Here is an 18,580-nt window from a genome sequence, read left to right as displayed (position 1 = left end):
AGCAGGGAAAGCAGGAGGAGGAGGTGGGGAAAAGGGAGTGGGAGGGTTGGATGTTTCCCCCAAAATATTAACAAACACATCTTCAAGAGTGCAAGGCACCCTTTCTGACTTCATTCTTTCCCAAATACGACCCAGCTCTTCCCTGATGTCCATTTTTGGGACAGAGGGTTTATGTGCTGCTGTTCTGTGTCTGGGATCCTGTGACAAACATTCGTAGAAATTTGATCCTCTTAGACTGGGACGGACATCTTATATAATACAGAACTAAACTAAGGACTAGTATTTTGTGCAAACAGTTGACTAGTAATTACTCGTTCATGTCAGGTGGGTGGTAATTACTACAAGTCACTGCAGTGAAAGCACAGATGCCCAACAATGATTATTGGCAGTAATTATTAAATTGTATCTTTTGGGCCAATTAATTGAAGTGAAATAATTTGCGATGGCACACTGGTATACTACTATGGCACAGTAGTTGAAAACCACCGGTCTATGGAGCTTGAAAAGAAAAGTGCCTGGACTCATTCTTAAATGTACAAAAGAGTTGTATGATAATAGTTAAAACTTTATTCATTCACAAAAAGGTTTATCCATAAAATAGAGCAACATTTGCATGTTTACATCTGGAAGGGTAAAAACAATAAAAGCCCAAAGAAATCGACAACACTGCTGACTGAAGTGTTAGAAATACAAACAGACACGATTACAATCAATAAGAAAAATGTGTTGTCAGGGTAGCAAAGAAGATATGTGGCACACTATTGTTTACATTCATACAGAGCTCCAATAGGGACACTCGTGGGAAGTCTTCAGTAGCAGGTCAAAGTGCAAACCTTCAGAGGTGGAAAAAGTACCTTTGAGTACCAATCTAAGTAGTACAATAAATAACAGCAGTCTTTCAGTGCAAAACTACACAAACACAGATATCATTGCAAACCTTCAGTGGTCGGTAGCTGTGCTTTAAACCAGCTCTTGAACACGACAACTCACAATCAGATTTTCTAAGCAAAACACTTCAAAGTATCCTGTAGCGCAGCAGCAGGAATATAAAATCTGAAGCACACAATCTGAAGCAAGTTACCATCCTGTACACCTGCATTTCCACAGCATCCAGCTACACAACCTCATGAAGGAACTAACATTTAACAGTTTATGAAAGTAGGGAGGCAGAATGGGACTAACAACAGTAGAAATGCACTAAGAAAATCCTTTGGGAGCTGATGGTTGGGGAGTGGGTTCTCAGGGGTGATCCGATGGGTTCCACGGATCCTTGACTGGATTAAAAACTTGGAAGTTTGGAGGCTGGGTCAACACCTCGGGTTATTTATCATGCTGCTCATGAGTATTTTTTCCATGTAGTCTGTTACAATGAGGGAGCATGCTCAGTCTGCAACAGTGTTTCCCAGCACAACGCTGCTGAGATGAGTGATTCACTTCATCCGTCACTGGTTTAAATGCTGTGGCTAACAATGCAAAATATTTTCCAAGTTAACAAAAATTAAACAGATTTGTTTAGAATATAAGCAAATTGATTTTCATTCTAACTGATCCAGTCCAACTTTATTTGGGGCCATTGACGTGCGTGTGTGTGTGTGTGTGTGTGTGTGTGTGTGTGTGTGTGTGTAAAACTCTGTAAAAGTGTGTGAAAAACAACTAAACAACCAAAACGATTAAGAATAAAAGACAAGAAAGTCAAGCATCATTTGTTGCCTCAGCGCAAAAATCTGGTGAATTATTAAATAAAATACAGTTCCTGGAATTATCCTGGAAAAACTATTAATTTGAATCCTTTAGAAGAAAATGCCGTCACTCAGCGTTAACAGAGGGGTGGATGTTTTTTAGAATTATTCAAAAAAGAGATCTTTGGCCCTTGAAGGCATCCTTCTGGGCTGCCAAACGGATGGTCAACAGCTTCTGAGGCAACATGTGGTCAGTCTATGGGCGTGTGTATGTGGGCACACTATGTCTGGGCAAGCTGCAGCTCCTCCAGCCCATGTTTGCCCAGATGATATCTGGCCAAGTCCTTCCTTGTCACCAGTCCAATCACCTGCAGGAGGTGACAAACCAAAGAAAAAAAAAAAAAAACTAATCAGGACAATCATCATAGCAAAATAAATGTGAAGTATGTGGGGAAATACAACCAAACAAAAATCCTTTACACTGAAACATAAACACACCGTCTTACCCTGTTCACATCATCTGCCACCACCAGGTGTCTCAGTCCCAGGGCTCTGAACAGCTTAAACACACGGGGGAGTGATGTATCCTGCAGACAGAACGATTTGTTAAAGTTTGACTCAGGGCTGCTCAATTAATCGAATTTTAATCGAAATTACGATCTGGGCTTTCAACGATCATTAAAAATGACTGAGCCGATTATTAGCACCTCCCTCGTGCTTTACTCTCGCGCTGCTCCGTGTGGCAAATCGAGCTCACCTCTCGTTTCGAACACGCGTCGCAACAATTAAGAGGACCCGAGGGAAGCTCGGAAAGCTAAGCAGAAGTTATTTGGAGAGGAGAGGATATTTTTGCATCCCAGCCACAAGTGCCTCATCAGAAATAGTCTTCAGCACTGGTGGAAATGTTGTCAAGTGCCTGCGTGCATCCCTGAAGCCTGATCATGTCAATAGGCTGGCGTTTTTGGCTAAAAACCTTTGAGAGGTTGCAGGAACCATGTTTTGTTGAGCCGTTTTGAGATTGTATGGGACTTGGGCCTACTAGTTTTTATTTATTTCTTATAAAAGTTACTACTTTTAGTAAGTTAGTGTCCCTATTTTAAATTTGGTTCAATTTCTTATTTATGTACTTTATCTTTTAGCTATATCTGTTCTTAGTAACTTTTATTGTTGTATAATTAGTGCCCTTAACCTAATGACATATGTGGTACTTTGTTAATAGTCTTTTATTTATTGTCTTAATTTTCCTGTTTTTATTGTAAAGCACTTTGGTGTACCACTGGTCTTTTAAATGTGCTATACAAATAAAGTTGTATTGTACTTTCAATGTTTTATTTTATTTGTGTTCAAGCAGCAACTTTAGTTGACATACCTCAGTGTCAGTTTGATACAATTGTGCATTGTGTGGCTACACAGCTTGCCTTGATGTTTGGTTATTTGTATGCATAAATATTATGCAGTATTTTGAAGTTCACTAAACATAGATGTTTACATTTTTCATTTATTTTTTATATTGCAAACATTTGCACCGTTATCAGTATTTGCACACTATTTTATATTATTTGTTTTGACAATCTTTAAAGCCATTATTCAATACATTGTTATTGTTAAATAAATATCGTCAAATAATCGAGATCTCAATTTCAGTGAAAATAATCGTGATGATCATTTTTGCCATAATCGAGCAGCCCTAGTTTGACTTCATTCAAACAAAACATCAAAAACCATCCTGAAAAGCATTTTAATGAAAGAATGAAAAGAAAACTGTAAACCCACAAATTTAACATTTTGCAGCAGCAGTCTCAACTTACAAGTCTAATCAAATTTGTTGGTGCTTGCACAACTGCAGTTACTGCATCTGTTACCTGTGGTACAGTGTAAGGTGTTGGATTCATAAACTCAGTGAGGTCCATCATGCATTCTCTCTCGTCCTGGGAGACATGGATGCTTTGGATTGGGGGAAAGCGGGGGTAGGCGTCCCTGAAGTCTTTCAGCTGGAGCTTCCTCTGAGACAGCCGGGACCGGGCCAACTCCACAAACACCTGGCAGGAAAGAAGATGGTGCAAACTGGCCTAACTGCAATCAGGTTTTACAGGCTCTCGTATCAGATCTCAGATCAGCTGTTACCTTGTGTTTGAGAAGAACAATCAGCTGAGAGCGCAGGATGAGACCGCAGAGTTTTGCTGGCTGAGTGAAGAGGAAGGTGTTAATAATCTCTTACACTGCAGGGCAACATGTCTCACATTTTTCTCCTGCGTCAACTCCAATCTGCTCTTAAAGTAGCTTATGTACTTTGCTAAAGTGGTGCCAAAAATTGACACAAAGAGACACAAAAACAACGCTTTCCACGGATTTGACTACAAACACCTTAACACGACCTTTTGTTAAGAAACAAAACCAACTACTTAGCAGCGAGCAACCCTTTAACACCTCAAACACAAACTTTCAACAGAAAAACAAACAAACATTCAAACAGTTACCTCATCACTATCCAAAACCTGCACGACAACAGGGAAGCCATTGTGATTTGTTGATGTGTTGCTAAGGACGTCCACGATTGTTCCCACCTTCTCTATCCTGTTGAAGCAGGTGACTGGAGAACTCATCACCTCTCTGGACAGCGAGGAGGACAATGGTGATAAGAAGGTAAACAACAAGAGTGCAAGTACTGATTATAAAATAAAAGAAACAGTGAGAAAAACAAACACAAGTTCATCCATCCATCCTACCTGGCAGTCAGCCAGTGGGAGGTGGCAGGAGCCTCCCAGTGCAGGAAGGGAACACTCTGCAACTTGATGTGAATGTCGTATAAACCCTAAAGCAGGAAAATAAGAGTGGTTAGAGATGCTGTCTGTGCCTTACTTTCCTATCATAAACTGTACACAGTAGATCCAACTGCAATTTCACCAGCAAGGACAACATCCTCAATTCAATCCGCAAGGTTTCTTGAAAGGTTACAGTGGTTGGATTCTACTCTCTAAGCCTGAGACTGAGGTTTTGTGGAAGGCCTCAGTGAGGACTTCCAGGCCGACCAAACCCCCGGGTACAAATGAGTCGTGTAAGAACTGAGAAAAGCGGGGGGAGGGTTGGGCACGAAAATGAGAACAAAAAGCCTACAGTGCAGGAAGCCAATGTATAGGTATGGAACCAGAAGGTAAGTGTCTGAGGCGTGGTCGTGACGTTCAGATAAATCTCCAATTATTCCAGCAGGTTAGGACAAAGTGTCTGCTGTCAGACAAACAAAAACTTTATTTTTTATCTCCTCTCAACAGAAAAGGAAAATATAGGTTTACAAAAGACTAATGTATTAAATGAAATTGAAATTTACGCTAAATGCATTTACTAAGCACTTGCATTCAGATAAAATACAGTAGCATTTATTATGCTGGGATCTGATCACCCTACACTGGACTAACTTCAGCAGTGTGGAGTGAGGAGTAGGTTGTGTCTGTGACTTCACTCACCTCCTGAAAGTAGTCTCCCACTATTTTGGCAATCATGAGAACGAGCATTATGGGAAGGCCGTATGTGACGTTTCCAGTTGCCTCCACCATGATGACAGTCAAACTGAGAGTCATTCTTACAATGCCACCTGCAGAGAGGAGGAAGTATGCAGCACATTGTAGAACAAATTTAAATATTTACAACAATATACATAAAATTACAAAATTTTTTTTTTAAAGTGACAGTTACTCACCTAACTGTGCTGCAGCTCCAATCAAAGCATATTTACCAGGATCAGCCCAAATCTATGAAAATACATGGAGCAAAGTCTTTAACACATGTTAATTGGCATATTAGCTTAATGTAACAATAATCTAGACAAATTAATAAAAATATGCATTTAACATGTTTCAGATAACACCTATTTCCCTATCCCATATTTTTAATAACACAATAATGCTAGCAAGTTTAGTAGGAAGGTTTGTGAAGTAATTAAAAGTTCTCTTTTTTTTTTTAAATAAAGACTATTTTCTTCCACTGCTTTGCTAATACTGTCCATGATACCGGTCATGTTAACTTGTTGGGTCAGCTCCATTAAATTTAGCTAGTTTTCAAAATGGGAACTAAAACAAATGTCACTGTGAGGAGCACCAACCGGGCTAGTGGGAGTGAAAGAGGCAAGCAGTATCCCACACAGCCTCCCCCAAGCTGCTCCTATTAGAAGAGACGGGATGAAGACACCAGCAGACACTGCCAGGCCGTATGTCCAACACGCCAGGAAGAAATAGGTCAGAGTAAACAAACCCAGTGTCATAGGGTTGTAACTTCCTTTAAAACACAAACAAAGAAAGTGATTAGTGAGAGTATAATGGTTTAAACAAAGTCACTACAATAGTGCACCATCTTACCCGGCTGATAGTGGAAGAGACTACGAACGCTTCTCTCAGGAGTGTTAAAAAATGCTGTAGCCATGGAATTATACTCGCCATCTGCACAAAACAACTAAACAGAGACAGAAAAATGATGCATGGCACAAAATACTCAAGAGCCACAAAATGAAGGGCTTAAGACAGAAACAGAAAAACTGCTTATCACGTCTGATTTTATTAGGAATCGGATGCCCACAGTGCCTAAATACAAACATGATGTCACAATTTTGCTACCCAATCAGAAGTGAAAAAAAAAAATCTATAAAAGCATAAACTATTATAACATTTAAATCTGGTATTGCTTCCATCATCTGAGCTTCTAATCTACAGCTAGTCTCAGTCACAGTGCACTGAACCAAAACTGTTCCCGGACATTCTGTTTTCTAATTAGCAGCAAACATGGGAATGATTGAATATAAAAGAGACATCTGAATGTCTCAACCAATTTTCATGGTAATACATAAATTCTTAAAATGTTGCACTCTATGAGAGAAACATCCTGCATCCCCTTAGATCCCTTTAAAGTACCGTTTTTACGCCATGCTGGTAAACTTTATTGAAATGAAACTTTACTGAGGTTAAAAAGTAGGAAGTGCCAAGGATCATTATGAGCAGGGTCCTCTACAAATCTGCACGTGCTGGTCTGAATTTGCTTTGTCACACATTTCACCATCTCCCCGTCCATCTTAAAACTAATCCTGCCCGGCTCTGCTGTAACACTGTGACCCATATTTAGCGTTATTATGCATCATCATCTAAATCGAAAAAAGCAGCGAGAGAGTGTTTTCAGTCAAGTGGAAACGAATGTGGGTGTACCTGCAGTGAGTACTCCTCATTGCGCTCGGGCCCCAGAGGCTGACAGTCGTTGGAAAAATAAATCATGGTGAATGACACTGCTGCGGTCACAGCAGCCACCAACAAGGCCTCCATCACTTGCAAACATGGGCGATGCACATACCTAACACACAGACACATTAAATTTAGACATTTTCATGTACAACGCCACGCCCTAATCTGCTCTGCGCTAAAATGCTGACACATTGCTGATCTCTCAGTTTGGACTTTCCCAAATAAAAAAAGCAGCTCTTAGTCCAATAAAAACAGGTGAGAGGGAAACAAAGCTTCTTTGACTTTGTGTCTCTTCAGGCCATGTGACTGGAAATGTCGAGTGTAATTACTGCTCAGAAATGTGACAGAAATACAGACTTCCTTAGACTCAGACCAGAGGAGTTATTTTTAGAAACAAGACCGTCCAGCCAGGCAAATATTTTATTTTCAAGTTTATCTTTAAAGAAATATTAAAGATAAACTTTGTTTTGTTTTCAGACTGCTTCAATTAAGTCTTTCTTTTTTTGGTTGTTTTTTTAAAAGGATCCATTAGGCTTATTTGGAGGGTTAAGAGTTGCATATCAAAATTTTCCTCATTTATCTTATACTGGGCCTGTGCAGCACCTCAGTGCACTCACAGCCTCGAAACAAGCCATTAAGCAGTTTTAGCTCCTCACCACAAGTCATCTCTCGTCTTACTGGTTACTCTCGCACACAGAAGGAACAGCAGGTAAGTCGGGTTTCTGCGCTTACAGACAGAGCCGTGTGACTGACGTGACCAAATCGGGCATGCCTCCTCTCTCCCTTTCTCTTAATACAGACTTTCCACCGTGGAAAGAGTATAAAAATTGCAGATATGAAATCAAATCCTCAGACCACCTGTTTCCCCATTTCCTGTCAATTAATATTGTAAATAAACTGACACTCATTTATTAAAAATCTGGTGTCATGACAGTTGGATTTAATGTTTTGATTATGATTGAGAATGAATAAGCATTAGCAAACTACACACAGTGTGTATTATATTAAGATCTGAGTACATTTATATCAGCCAGCTCCAGAGCAGGAAGCCAGGAACACTTCTCAGTACGAGTCGTCTCCCACATTAGTCAGCCTCCCGGTGATCGTACCTGTTCTTATACTGAGGCTATTTTTACACATGTCAATCACAAACTTCCGAGAATCCATTTTAAGTCTTCTCTTAAAAAACCTCATCTCGCACCCCACCCAGTCTGTGTCAACCAACAACATTTTCAAGCTCTCCATGTGATGTTTTTGTTGGCACAATGCACACACATGCTCTTCTTTATTCACAACCTTTGCTGAAATATTTCCTTTCTGAGTTAATGACAGTTTGGTTTGCATTTGCTTGAGTCCTATCTAAACTTTACCTGATCCTGAAGATAGTCAGCCAGTAGTTGAGTGAATTAAAGAGCGCTCCCAACAACCCACCTGCACAGGACAGGAACGGAAACAAATTAATGAAATGAATAAACAGGAGCGATAGTGTAAGTGAAATAGAACAGTGGTATTGTCATCAGTCTGAGAAACATTTAGAAGTGACACCCACTGGGTGCAGGACTGATGATCGATTTGCAATATGCAACTCTCAGGAAAATAAGAAGAAAAGAAAAATATTGATCAAAGAAACTGGAAAGGTTGGATGCAAATGAGTGTGACTGATGAGTTGATGCGGAACTGGCAAAGAATTAGACGATGATTCTCATTCCTATTCAGTGTTTGGGGTCTCTGATTATGCAGTGAACTATTCCCGAGCAGCTCATGTTATGTGTTGGGGGGCACTGTGCTTCTAGGGAAGATTAGTGGCAGGAAATGCCACCTCTAGGCATCATTGGTTTTAGGTTGTAGCTGATAGTGTATACCAAAATGGACCACATGAAGAATTGTGCATATTTGTAGAAATTAAAAACAAAACAAAAAAACTTTACCTAAAGCTCCCATACACATGAACAAAGGAATCTCGTAGTAGTAATAGGCCACACTCTGAAAAGAGACAAAAGTCGGTGCTTTTACATTGACCACAAAAATTAATTAACCTCAAAAAGCACACTGTTTATGTTTAATGTAAGTCTCTTACATCACTTTCAAAGCGTCCAAAGTTAATGAGACCTGGATTGGAAAGGTCTCCTGGTTTGCCATGATAGATACTGAGGAAGAAGTTCAGTGTGAAGGTGGAGATCATGGAGGCAAAGAACTGCAGAGGAGGAGAGCAAGCATTTAGGAGATGTAGGAAATACTAAAACTTATCCACTTGTGTTTTAATCAATCTTTTAGCCAACTTTTTAATTTTGTTGTTTAAGCGACAATGACAGTAAAGATATTCAGTTCAATTTATTAGACTTCTGGATGAAATGCTGTTGATTCAACATATTGTGCTCACTAATAGGGGTTAATGCTCATTTCATGACTTACTATCCTCCATGTGAGCATCTGGTTCCAGAAAGAAGCTCCCTCCTCTAGAGAGAACAAAACTCCGCCTGTCGACCACAGAAAGAGAGTTTAGAAACCAGAATAGCATTACATTTTTATATATTCATTTTGTTTGTTTTTTCCTTCAGACTGAAAAAGTGACTTGGAGAAGTGACAAAACACACTTGTGTGCAGACCAAAACAACCACACAGAGACCCTTCGGAGGAGGTAGTGTCAGTTTGTTTATGGTGTGAACATGATCCAAGCCAACTACCAGGTGTATGTTAAAGTTTGAGCTTAAAAATGTCCCGTTGCCCTGTGTGCTTTGTATTCTCAACACAAGAAGGTGCTATAGATGTGCAAACGTCTGTACGGGTTAACAGCTAGCTGTTAAGTAAACATAAATTACTGGTTTTCTCACACAGCACCTTCTTCTTGTATTTAATTTTTATTAACCCTATTATTATTTTATTAACACATCTGGCAAATGAGTGGACTGAACATTCTCATGTGGTTTCCAGTGACACATTTCAGTTCACTTGGATTTTTCTGTGTGAAAACAAACCAAACCACAGGGTTAATCTACAAATTTTTACTCAGCTGATTCGGACCAGAGTAAACAAACTACAGGTGTGATAACACCCTTAAACTAATCCAGAGTTAGCAAGCGTGATCACAGCAGCACAACCTGATCAACATGCACAAGGCAGCTTTATAATCACAGCAGGCAGTTATCAACAGACTAATAAGAGTATGTCAGAGGGTTTCTGTAGATCCCAGTGCATCAAATTTAAGACTTCTAAAGATCTTATTATGCAAACTATTATTTTTTGTTTGCTTTTAGTGTGGGCATATATAATCATACTGTTGTAGAGCTTAAAGCAGCTAAACTTCACACACAGCAAAAGCAGATTATGTGTTTTTACCAACTGGTGCCCCAAAAGCAGCAGAAACTCCAGCAGCAGCTCCAGCAGAAACAAAGTCCCTCTTTTCTGTGTCTCTCCGGAAGTATTCAAACATCTACACAAACACACATATATTTCATATTATTAACCACTCCTATTGTCAAACACACACAAACTTAGTATATTATGATATATGGAGTTTGTCACAATGTCAATCGATGTGACACACTAAATATATACTGTGACCCACAAGCATGTTAGTGTTCAGGATCTCAACACACGCTTACCTTGAAGTCCCGTTTTAAGGAGGTGCTTCTGCCCTGTGAGACTCCCGCAGCTACAACACCACCAGAGTGAATCATGGGACCTTCCTGACGATCGTGGGCAAACAAGAGGACAGCTTTAAAAGCTTTTTTAAAAATGTGTTTCAAATGTGTTTAGAACACAGTTTGAGTGTATGTTTACAAAAAGATGAAGGATTTTAATATAGTTTACCTTTCCAACAGCAAGACCGCCAGCTACTGAACATATAACGCCAATCACTTTCACCACCAGCGTCTACAAAGAACAACGGGACATAAAGATGTAAAGGTGGATCTAGTGTAGCCATTATTCTAAGTTACTGGTATTTTACGTGGCCGTACCTTGAGCCGTACCACCCTGGGAATCTTGACTCCATTTAGGTAACATTTTATCTGAGGAATACCACTTCCAGCTGCTATTGGCTACAAGAGAAAGAACAGGAAAAGATACATGTGAAGACTCGTGGTACACACAGTGCCTCATCACATGCTAGTAAACCGCACTGTCACAAAAACAGAAACACATTTAGCTTAAATTATCAGTATTTCAAAGAAGGACTCAGACATTGACAGACGTGCTATTACTAACCAAAAATCTTCACTTCCACAACGATTTGAATAGTTTGTAGCTAAGGAATATGTAATAGAGCAACAAAAAAGGGGAAAAAAAGCAAAAGCTTTTATGTCACACTTCTCCAAAACCCATTCTTGCACTTGAGGAATGTTATTATTAAACCACACAAATGGGGAAGAAGTGGTTCCAATTCAAAATTTAGGCTAATCAGAAAAGGTCAAGAATATTTTTGCTTTCTGTCTTACCTCAAAAAACGCAACCATGATGCCCCCCACCAGGACGAAGGCACAGTTGAGAACGGCCCAGAGGATGAGAGAAATAGACAGCCCACCCACCTCTGTAAACTTTTCAATGTCTGTGAAGGCTCAGAGTCAAGGAAGTGTCCTTTTTTTCCTGAAATCACTTGAGTGATTTGGAGAAAAATTAAAGTTCCTTAAGCCTTGCATATTTACGTGGTACTAAAAAATAGGACTAAAAAGCTGTACACGTCTAAAGGATACTCTCTTTAATAACTTGATATTTGTACCCAGCCAGTTTCTCCACCATAATGTCTATAAAACAGGCGATGAGACCCGTTAGAATGCCAATCAGACCGCAGATTACCCAACGACTGATCTCCAGACAGCGGAAACCCTAAAAACACAAGATGAGAAGACAAGAAGTGATGCAGGATAAAGCAGCCAGACACAAGACTCGAGACAGAAAGAAAATAATGGAGTTCATACAGAGCCCAGGCAAACTACCATTTCTGCAAAAGATTCCTGCACCACTCACCATGGGACTCATTCTTCTCTCCTCTTCAAGAAAGAGCTGGTTTTCAATGTTGTCATAATCCAGACTCTACAATGAAACAGACAGATGAATACATTTCATTTAATCAAATACATCTGTAAAAAAAAAACAACACCCACACAAAAGCTCTTCCTGCTAGGTTCAATTGTATAATCTATTTAAAGAAACTGACATCCAAAAATCTGACCAATTTTTGTGTGCATTTTTTAGATGTATATACAAAATTTCAAAGACAATACAAAGCATATCTCCTGAAGTACTGACAGTTCCACTTTGCTTAAGAACATTACAAACAGTTGCATCTTTATAGCTGGCTCAGTCTTTAGTTTCTTCCTTAAGATGGCAAAAAAGGACATTTTCACTTCTTGTGAAAACATCAAAGTAACCAAGTGTAACCCAGCTTATTCAAGACTTATCAGAAACACAGGATTCTGATTGGTTAACAGCAGTTTTACCTCATATTTAAGTGACAGCAGCTTCTCGTTGTGTGGGATCTCTTTCGGTCGGCCCCTAATAGGGTCCTGCAGGGGGCGAGGAAAAAAAAGCATTAACGCATCACCTCTGACCTCAGTTATGTGGCTGGAAACTATTTTACTGCCATTAAAACATTTTACATACAGCAGCAGGGAGTGGAACAATGAATCACAAGCATCAGATGCATTTTTTCTTACTCAGAAGAAAATTAGGGGACAGGTTTGACAATCAAAAGTTTTCTTAACAACTCAATCCCAGCCAGTTTCTCCAGAAAGTCTACATCATAGCTGTAACCACAAACCCCTCTGAAACACTACAGTGTAACCTACGCCATAACCACACATGTACTTCTCTAGAAATGAAGCTACAATAATAATTGTAGCATCAATCATAATCTTAGCATCAATACAAGGAATCACAGATGACAGTAAATTCCTGGTGGATGAATTGCTGATGAATTGTAAAACGCGCAATGGCAGTGCCTTTGTTTTCATATGCACATGGCGGAAAAAGCGTGCCGGCGACAGAGAGTGAGAAGGGCGAAAGCGGATTGTTGAATGAAACGGATGAACCAGAATTGCTTTATAAAAATGCTGCAATTTCAGTGGTGATGAACTGGTTTAGCTTTCGTCCATCAGATACACAACAAAGCACTAATTTTGGTAGAGCATGCTAGCGGACCTTCGTTATTACCGCGTTTTTTGGAAAATATGGCACACTTAAAATCAATTCTTCGATTTTTCTGAAAATCGACAGTGCCCCTTATAATCCCGTGTGCCTTATGTATGAATTCTGGTTGTGTTTACTGACCTCGAAATGATTTTATGTACACGGCGCTCAAAAATCTGTCAAATGTTTTAGTACGACTTTGCTAAGCTACAAACCCGCACCGCTTGATGGATTGTCGGAGCATTACGGCTATCGTAGGCAGGAGCCTCGCGGAGTGATATGTACTGTGCTTCAGCATAGTATTACAGTATTGTGTGTGTATAACCTCTTTTTAAGTTTTGTGGATATTATACACGGTTATGCTGAGGATATGTCGGCCAATTTCCACTGGAAATGCCTTTGGAAATGCCATCAGGCAGCCTTCACACCTCCAACGGCCCCAACAATAGAGGCACTTTGGACACTAATTCCCCCACCTCTCCCCCCTCCATAGAGCCATCACCACCTTCAAACTGTTCACCTACAACACCCCCCTCCTCACCCCACACAAAAGAGGATTTCACACCACCTCCTCCCACCACAACTCTTCATATTCATGAAGCAGATGTGAGGAAGCAGTTTAAGAGTCTGAATGCTCGAAAAGCTCCAGGCCCAGACGGTGTGTCTCCTGCCACCCTCAGACACTGTACAAACGAGCTGGCCCCAGTGTTTTCTGGCATTTTCAACTCCTCACTGCAGGCATGTCATGTGCCTGCCTGCTTCAAGTCCTCTACCATAATCCCTGTCCCCAAGAAACCTAGGATCACTGGACTAAATGACTACAGACCCGTGGCTCTGACATCTGTGGTCATGAAGTCATTTGAGCGCCTAGTTCTCTCCCATCTCAAGACCCTCACGGCCCCCCTCCTGGACCCCCTGCAGTTTGCATACAGAGCCAACAGGTCTGTAGATGACGCCATCAACATGGCCCTACACTTCATCCTGCAGCATCTGGACTCCCCAGGAACCTATGCCAGGATCCTGTTTGTGGACTTCAGCTCTGCCTTCAACACCATCCTTCCAGACCATCTCCGAGGCAAGCTTTCCCAGATGAATGTGCCTGATCCCATCTGCCGGTGGATCACTGACTTCCTGACGGACAGGAAGCAGCATGTGAGGCTGGGAAAGAATGTCTCAGACTCTCGGACCATCAGCATCGGCTCCCCTCAGGGCTGTGTTCTTTCTCCTCTGCTCTTCTCCATGTACACCAACTGCTGCACCTCCACCCACCAGTCTGTCAAGCTAATCAAGTTTGCAGATGACACCACCGTTATTGGGCTCATCTCGGACGGGAATGAGTCCGCCTACAGGAGGGAGGTTGAACGTCTGGTGTCCTGGTGCAGCCACAACAACCTGGTGCTGAATGCCCAGAAGACAGTGGAGATTATTGTGGACTTCAGGAAGCACACAGCCCTACTCCCCCCCATCATCCTGACTGACACCCCCATCACCTCTGTGGACTCATTCCGCTTCCTGGGTACCACCATCACCCAGGACCTGAAGTGGGAGCCCACCATCACCTCCGTCATCAAGAAAGCCCAGCAGAGGATGTACTTCCTGAGGCAGCTGAAGAAATTCAACCTGCCAACACGGACGATGATGCAATTCTACACTGCAATCATCGAGTCCATCCTCACCTCCTCCATCACCGTGTGGTACGCTGGAGCCACTATCAGGGACAAACAGAGACTGCAGTGTGTTGTGCGCTCTGCTGAGAAGGTGATTGGCTGTAGACTCCCATCTCTGCAGGACCTGTACACCTCCAGGACACTGGGGCGTGCAGCTCGGATCTCAGCTGACCCTTCTCACCCTGGACACAGTCTGTTTGACCTGCTCCCCTCAGGCAGGAGGCTCTGGTCCATTCGCACCAGAACCTCTCGCCATAAGAACAGTTTCTTCCCCTCTGCTGTTGGACACATGAACAATAAACGTACGACTGTTCCCACCACTAACACATGACCCTACGCTGTGTTCACTGCATCATTCCATGTTTGGCACTGATCACCACCTGCACTCATGTATATATCTTTCTACGTAGCACTTTTAATTCTTATTCTCATGTATATATCTCATGTATATCTCATGCATATATCTTTCTACGTAGCACTTTTAATTCTTATTCTCATGTATATATCTCATGTATATCTCATGCATATATCTTTCTACGTAGCACTTTTAATTCTTATTCTTACTTTTATTTTTTCATGTCTATTTAAGCGCAATTTATGACAGTATGTTTGCACTGAAGCACCGCAGCAATTTCCTAATGTTGTAAACCTGCTCAACATTTGGCAATAAAACCCTTTCTGATTCTGATTCTTTTGGTTAAACTTTCAGCAAGGAATTTGCATTTGCACTGTTAAATTTTTATATAACTTTAATGCACATAAAAAACAGCTGCTCGTTTAATTGAAAATACCTTGATTTTTTTTTTTTTTTGCACAAATAAAGTTGTGGAGTTGTAAAGTATCTTGTCTAGTGTCAATTATATCGTCAGTTATATCGTTATCGCAAATTTTCAAATCTATATCGAGATAAATATTTTTGGTCATATCGCCATACTCTAACCTGGATGATTGAGAACCTACACAGATGGGTTTTTTTTGGATATTCAGTGACCTCCACTGTCACTCCCTTCCCTATTCCAGCCCACTTGTTAGCTAATCAAACTCAGCAAATGCATACATCATCCGCTTCCCGCAGCGAGACGACAGGATCTTGTGAGGCTACACAAGAGCACATCTGCGATGTGTGAAAACCCCTCTCCCTGTCCAAATATAAACACGTAGGCAGACGGACACATTTGCAGCACCATAAATTACGCTTTAGCTTGCAATCCATCTGTGCAGCATGCAACTAAGTAAAGAAATTACTTTCACAGAGCCACAAACAAGCTGGAAATAACATTTTGTTTATCATACTCAAGCAAATCACAAGCCTGAAATCATATTCCAGCCAGTCAGCCAATGAAAACATAACTGAATCAGATGGTTTGTGTGAAGAAGCAGAACAGATGGGACATCCTGTCGTGCTAACAGAGGCTCAAGTATCAGTATGTGGTCCTGTGTGTCAGAGTATATGTATGAGGATTTCTTGTCCTGGTTTAAGTATCCTAAGCCTGCAAAGAAGTAGTTAAGTAAAATGTAATGAATGAATGTAATGAACATATATTCAAATGCATGGACTTGATCAATTTGCTATTTGCAGTGCCTCACAGTGGAAACCAGCAGACAGTTTCCAATCACGTGCCCCTAGTGAGTCAAGCATCACTGGACTATTCTGGCTGGTGAGCGACTAATTTCTGTGTAGGTTTTCCCAAATCATTCAGAGGGAAGCAGCTCCGTCTCAACCTTCAACTTTATCTCAGTCAAGGCATTGGCACAGTAAACAAATATGAGCATGTGGCTGAATTGCATTAGTCACAACTGCAGTGATTTGCTGGGGAATGCTGGGAAAGATTATCGTGGTCTAAGAGGCTAAAACAAGAACTGCTAATAAAGGGAAATAGAAGAGAAAAAGACAAGGAGAGGGAGGAGATGTTGGGAGCTCAAACTTTACCTCTTCTGATGTTATATCATCTTCCAAATCCACCGTGCTGAATCTGCCTATCCGAAATACACTGCCTGATCCGGACAGCTAAAGACATCACAGACAACAACATAAATATATGAGTATGGCCATGTGTAGGACTTTTCAGGATGATATGTTACATTGTTAACTGCTGGTATCCATTTAAGAAACTAACACAAGAGTCTTCTCCCCTCTCCTTGGAGACTAAAGTCTATTTTTGGACATCTTTTGATGTTGGACTCACATGAAATTATACATGTCGGGTAAGATTTTTAAGAGTAAGAAGCTCTCTATTGCTCCCTTTATTGAAGAAATATTCGACTTCAAAACAAACAAAAAATCTACAACAGAAAATGCACACAAAAAGCATGTTCTTTTCCATACCTGTACATTTTCTGATGCAAATGAGAAAACATCCATTTTTGGATGCGCATATTTGGAAGGGGATTAACATGAGACTCTACTTTCATGTTGGCTAATGCCACACAGGCAGAAACGGTAACAGTAAAAAAGGAAGTTGGATTTTCCAGAATATTTCAGTATTACTCTGACAGGCAGACGTCTGCAGGTCTTGTAACTGGATCGTGCTGGGATAATCACACTTCCCAAAGCAGTCACATTACAGTTTACCTGTAGCCCAGGTAATCCAATTTGTCCCAGGATGTTTTCCAGCGTCAAACAGGTTAGGAAATAATGGAAGTAACAGCGAATGACTAGCAATAATCTGATTATTTTCCAGGAGGACTGAAACAAATTATGAGCATCATGTACTTAATTTGAATAGGCCTAATTCTATTACTTTCGCCCTCTAAACCCAGTCACAAACAAAACTTGTGGTTGCATTTACCATCCAGAATTGCAAATCAAAACACACTCTGCATGTTTGGTGGTTTTCTCTTGTTTTGATGTGTACTCGCCGTCTTCGTGAATTCTTGCACACTTCCATCCTCAATTCATTTGACTTTATGCTCAAATGCACTCTGGGTCAAGTCATGTTGCTGCTATATGAGTAACAGTCACCAGACATCAACAACACCTCAGTAAAAACTGTGTGCGCGGCCGTGCATTAAAATGATTAAAAGCATTCATAGCCCATGCAGTATTTATAAACATGAGTCAACATAAGCCTAGGATAGCTAATAAAACATGACACAGCATCTTCTTTGGGAAGCAGCGGAGGTAATAGCTGTTAAGGTAAATTAGCCACCATGCTAACCTGTCTGGAAGGTTTCGGTATCTCAGAGCCGTTGAGTAACGGTGTCCCCTCCCCGGTCAAACCGGAGTCGTCGCCCCGGCTGGACCACGACACTTTCTTGGTGATGTTAGCCATGGTGGCTCCCCGCTAATACGCCGAGCTGTCAATAGTTCGCTTCATTAACTTCAGCCGTCGTTGCCTAACAACTATTATTCTCTCTCAACTCCCCATGATTATTTCTGCAACTCGTGACGCTTTGTAAGGTTCGCGTGCAGGGTCAAAAACAATCCTGGGGCGCGTTGGCTGCTGGGATTTGACGTTTTTCAGTATTTCAGACTCCAGAAAGTTATGGCAAAAAATTATATTATATTATATTGTATTATATTATATTATATTATAAACAATAATTAGGTGACTAAAGACTGTATACCTGGCTGAGGATCTGGCTGAGGATCTTACGTGGTCAGTACACACAAACAAAACAGTGAAGAAGGCGCAGCAGCGCCTCTTCTTTCTCAGGAGACTGAAAAGATTCGGCATGAGCCCCCGCATCCTCAGGACCTTCTATCACTGTGCCATTGAGAGCATCCTCACTGGATGCATCACCACCTGGTATGGCAACAGCACCGCCTACAACTGCAAAGCTCTCCAGCGAGTAGTGCGGTGCTCTGAACGGATAATTGGAGGTGAGCTTCCCTCCCTCCAAGACATCTACAGGAAGCGGTGCCTGAGGAAAGCGGGGAGGATCATCA

The 18,580-nt window shown here is 41.1% G+C and overlaps 1 protein-coding gene across 1 annotated transcript; it reads right to left on the bottom strand.

Moving 5' to 3' along the window:
- Window positions 1-524: 524 nt before the first annotated feature.
- On the bottom strand, window positions 525-18,119 carry clcn7 (chloride channel 7). The gene is made up of 25 exons (XM_082529778.1): window positions 17,850-18,119; window positions 16,622-16,699; window positions 12,337-12,402; window positions 11,864-11,929; window positions 11,590-11,722; window positions 11,335-11,444; window positions 10,858-10,938; window positions 10,709-10,771; window positions 10,501-10,584; window positions 10,235-10,328; window positions 9,311-9,375; window positions 8,976-9,092; window positions 8,827-8,881; window positions 8,269-8,329; window positions 6,866-7,007; window positions 6,029-6,122; window positions 5,776-5,948; window positions 5,374-5,425; window positions 5,141-5,268; window positions 4,406-4,491; window positions 4,157-4,289; window positions 3,804-3,863; window positions 3,542-3,718; window positions 2,186-2,266; window positions 525-2,047 (listed from the first exon to the last, which is right to left on the bottom strand). Exons 1-25 carry the CDS (start codon window positions 17,961-17,963, stop codon window positions 1,961-1,963), a joined length of 2,400 nt encoding a protein of 799 aa, XP_082385904.1. The 5' UTR covers window positions 17,964-18,119; the 3' UTR covers window positions 525-1,960.
- Between the last annotated feature and the right edge of the window lie 461 nt (window positions 18,120-18,580).

Source organism: Aulonocara stuartgranti (assembly GCF_965226115.1).
Source record: "Aulonocara stuartgranti genome assembly, chromosome: 4".
Classification (NCBI taxonomy): domain Eukaryota; kingdom Metazoa; phylum Chordata; class Actinopteri; order Cichliformes; family Cichlidae; genus Aulonocara; species Aulonocara stuartgranti.
Note: the sequence above shows the minus strand (reverse complement) of the source record. Positions and strands in the feature narration are given on the sequence as shown.

Excerpts from the sequence above, each read along its gene's own strand:
- clcn7 (XM_082529778.1), bottom strand. The coding sequence starts at position 17,963 with ATGGCTAACATCACCAAGAAAGTGTCGTGGTCCAGCCGGGGCGACGAC. Across the intron at positions 10,772-10,857 it reads CCAGGGTGGTACGGCTCAAG|ACGCTGGTGGTGAAAGTGAT; the intron begins GTACGGCCACGT and ends TGTTCTTTGTAG. Across the intron at positions 10,585-10,708 it reads GCGGTCTTGCTGTTGGAAAG|GAAGGTCCCATGATTCACTC; the intron begins GTAAACTATATT and ends CACGATCGTCAG.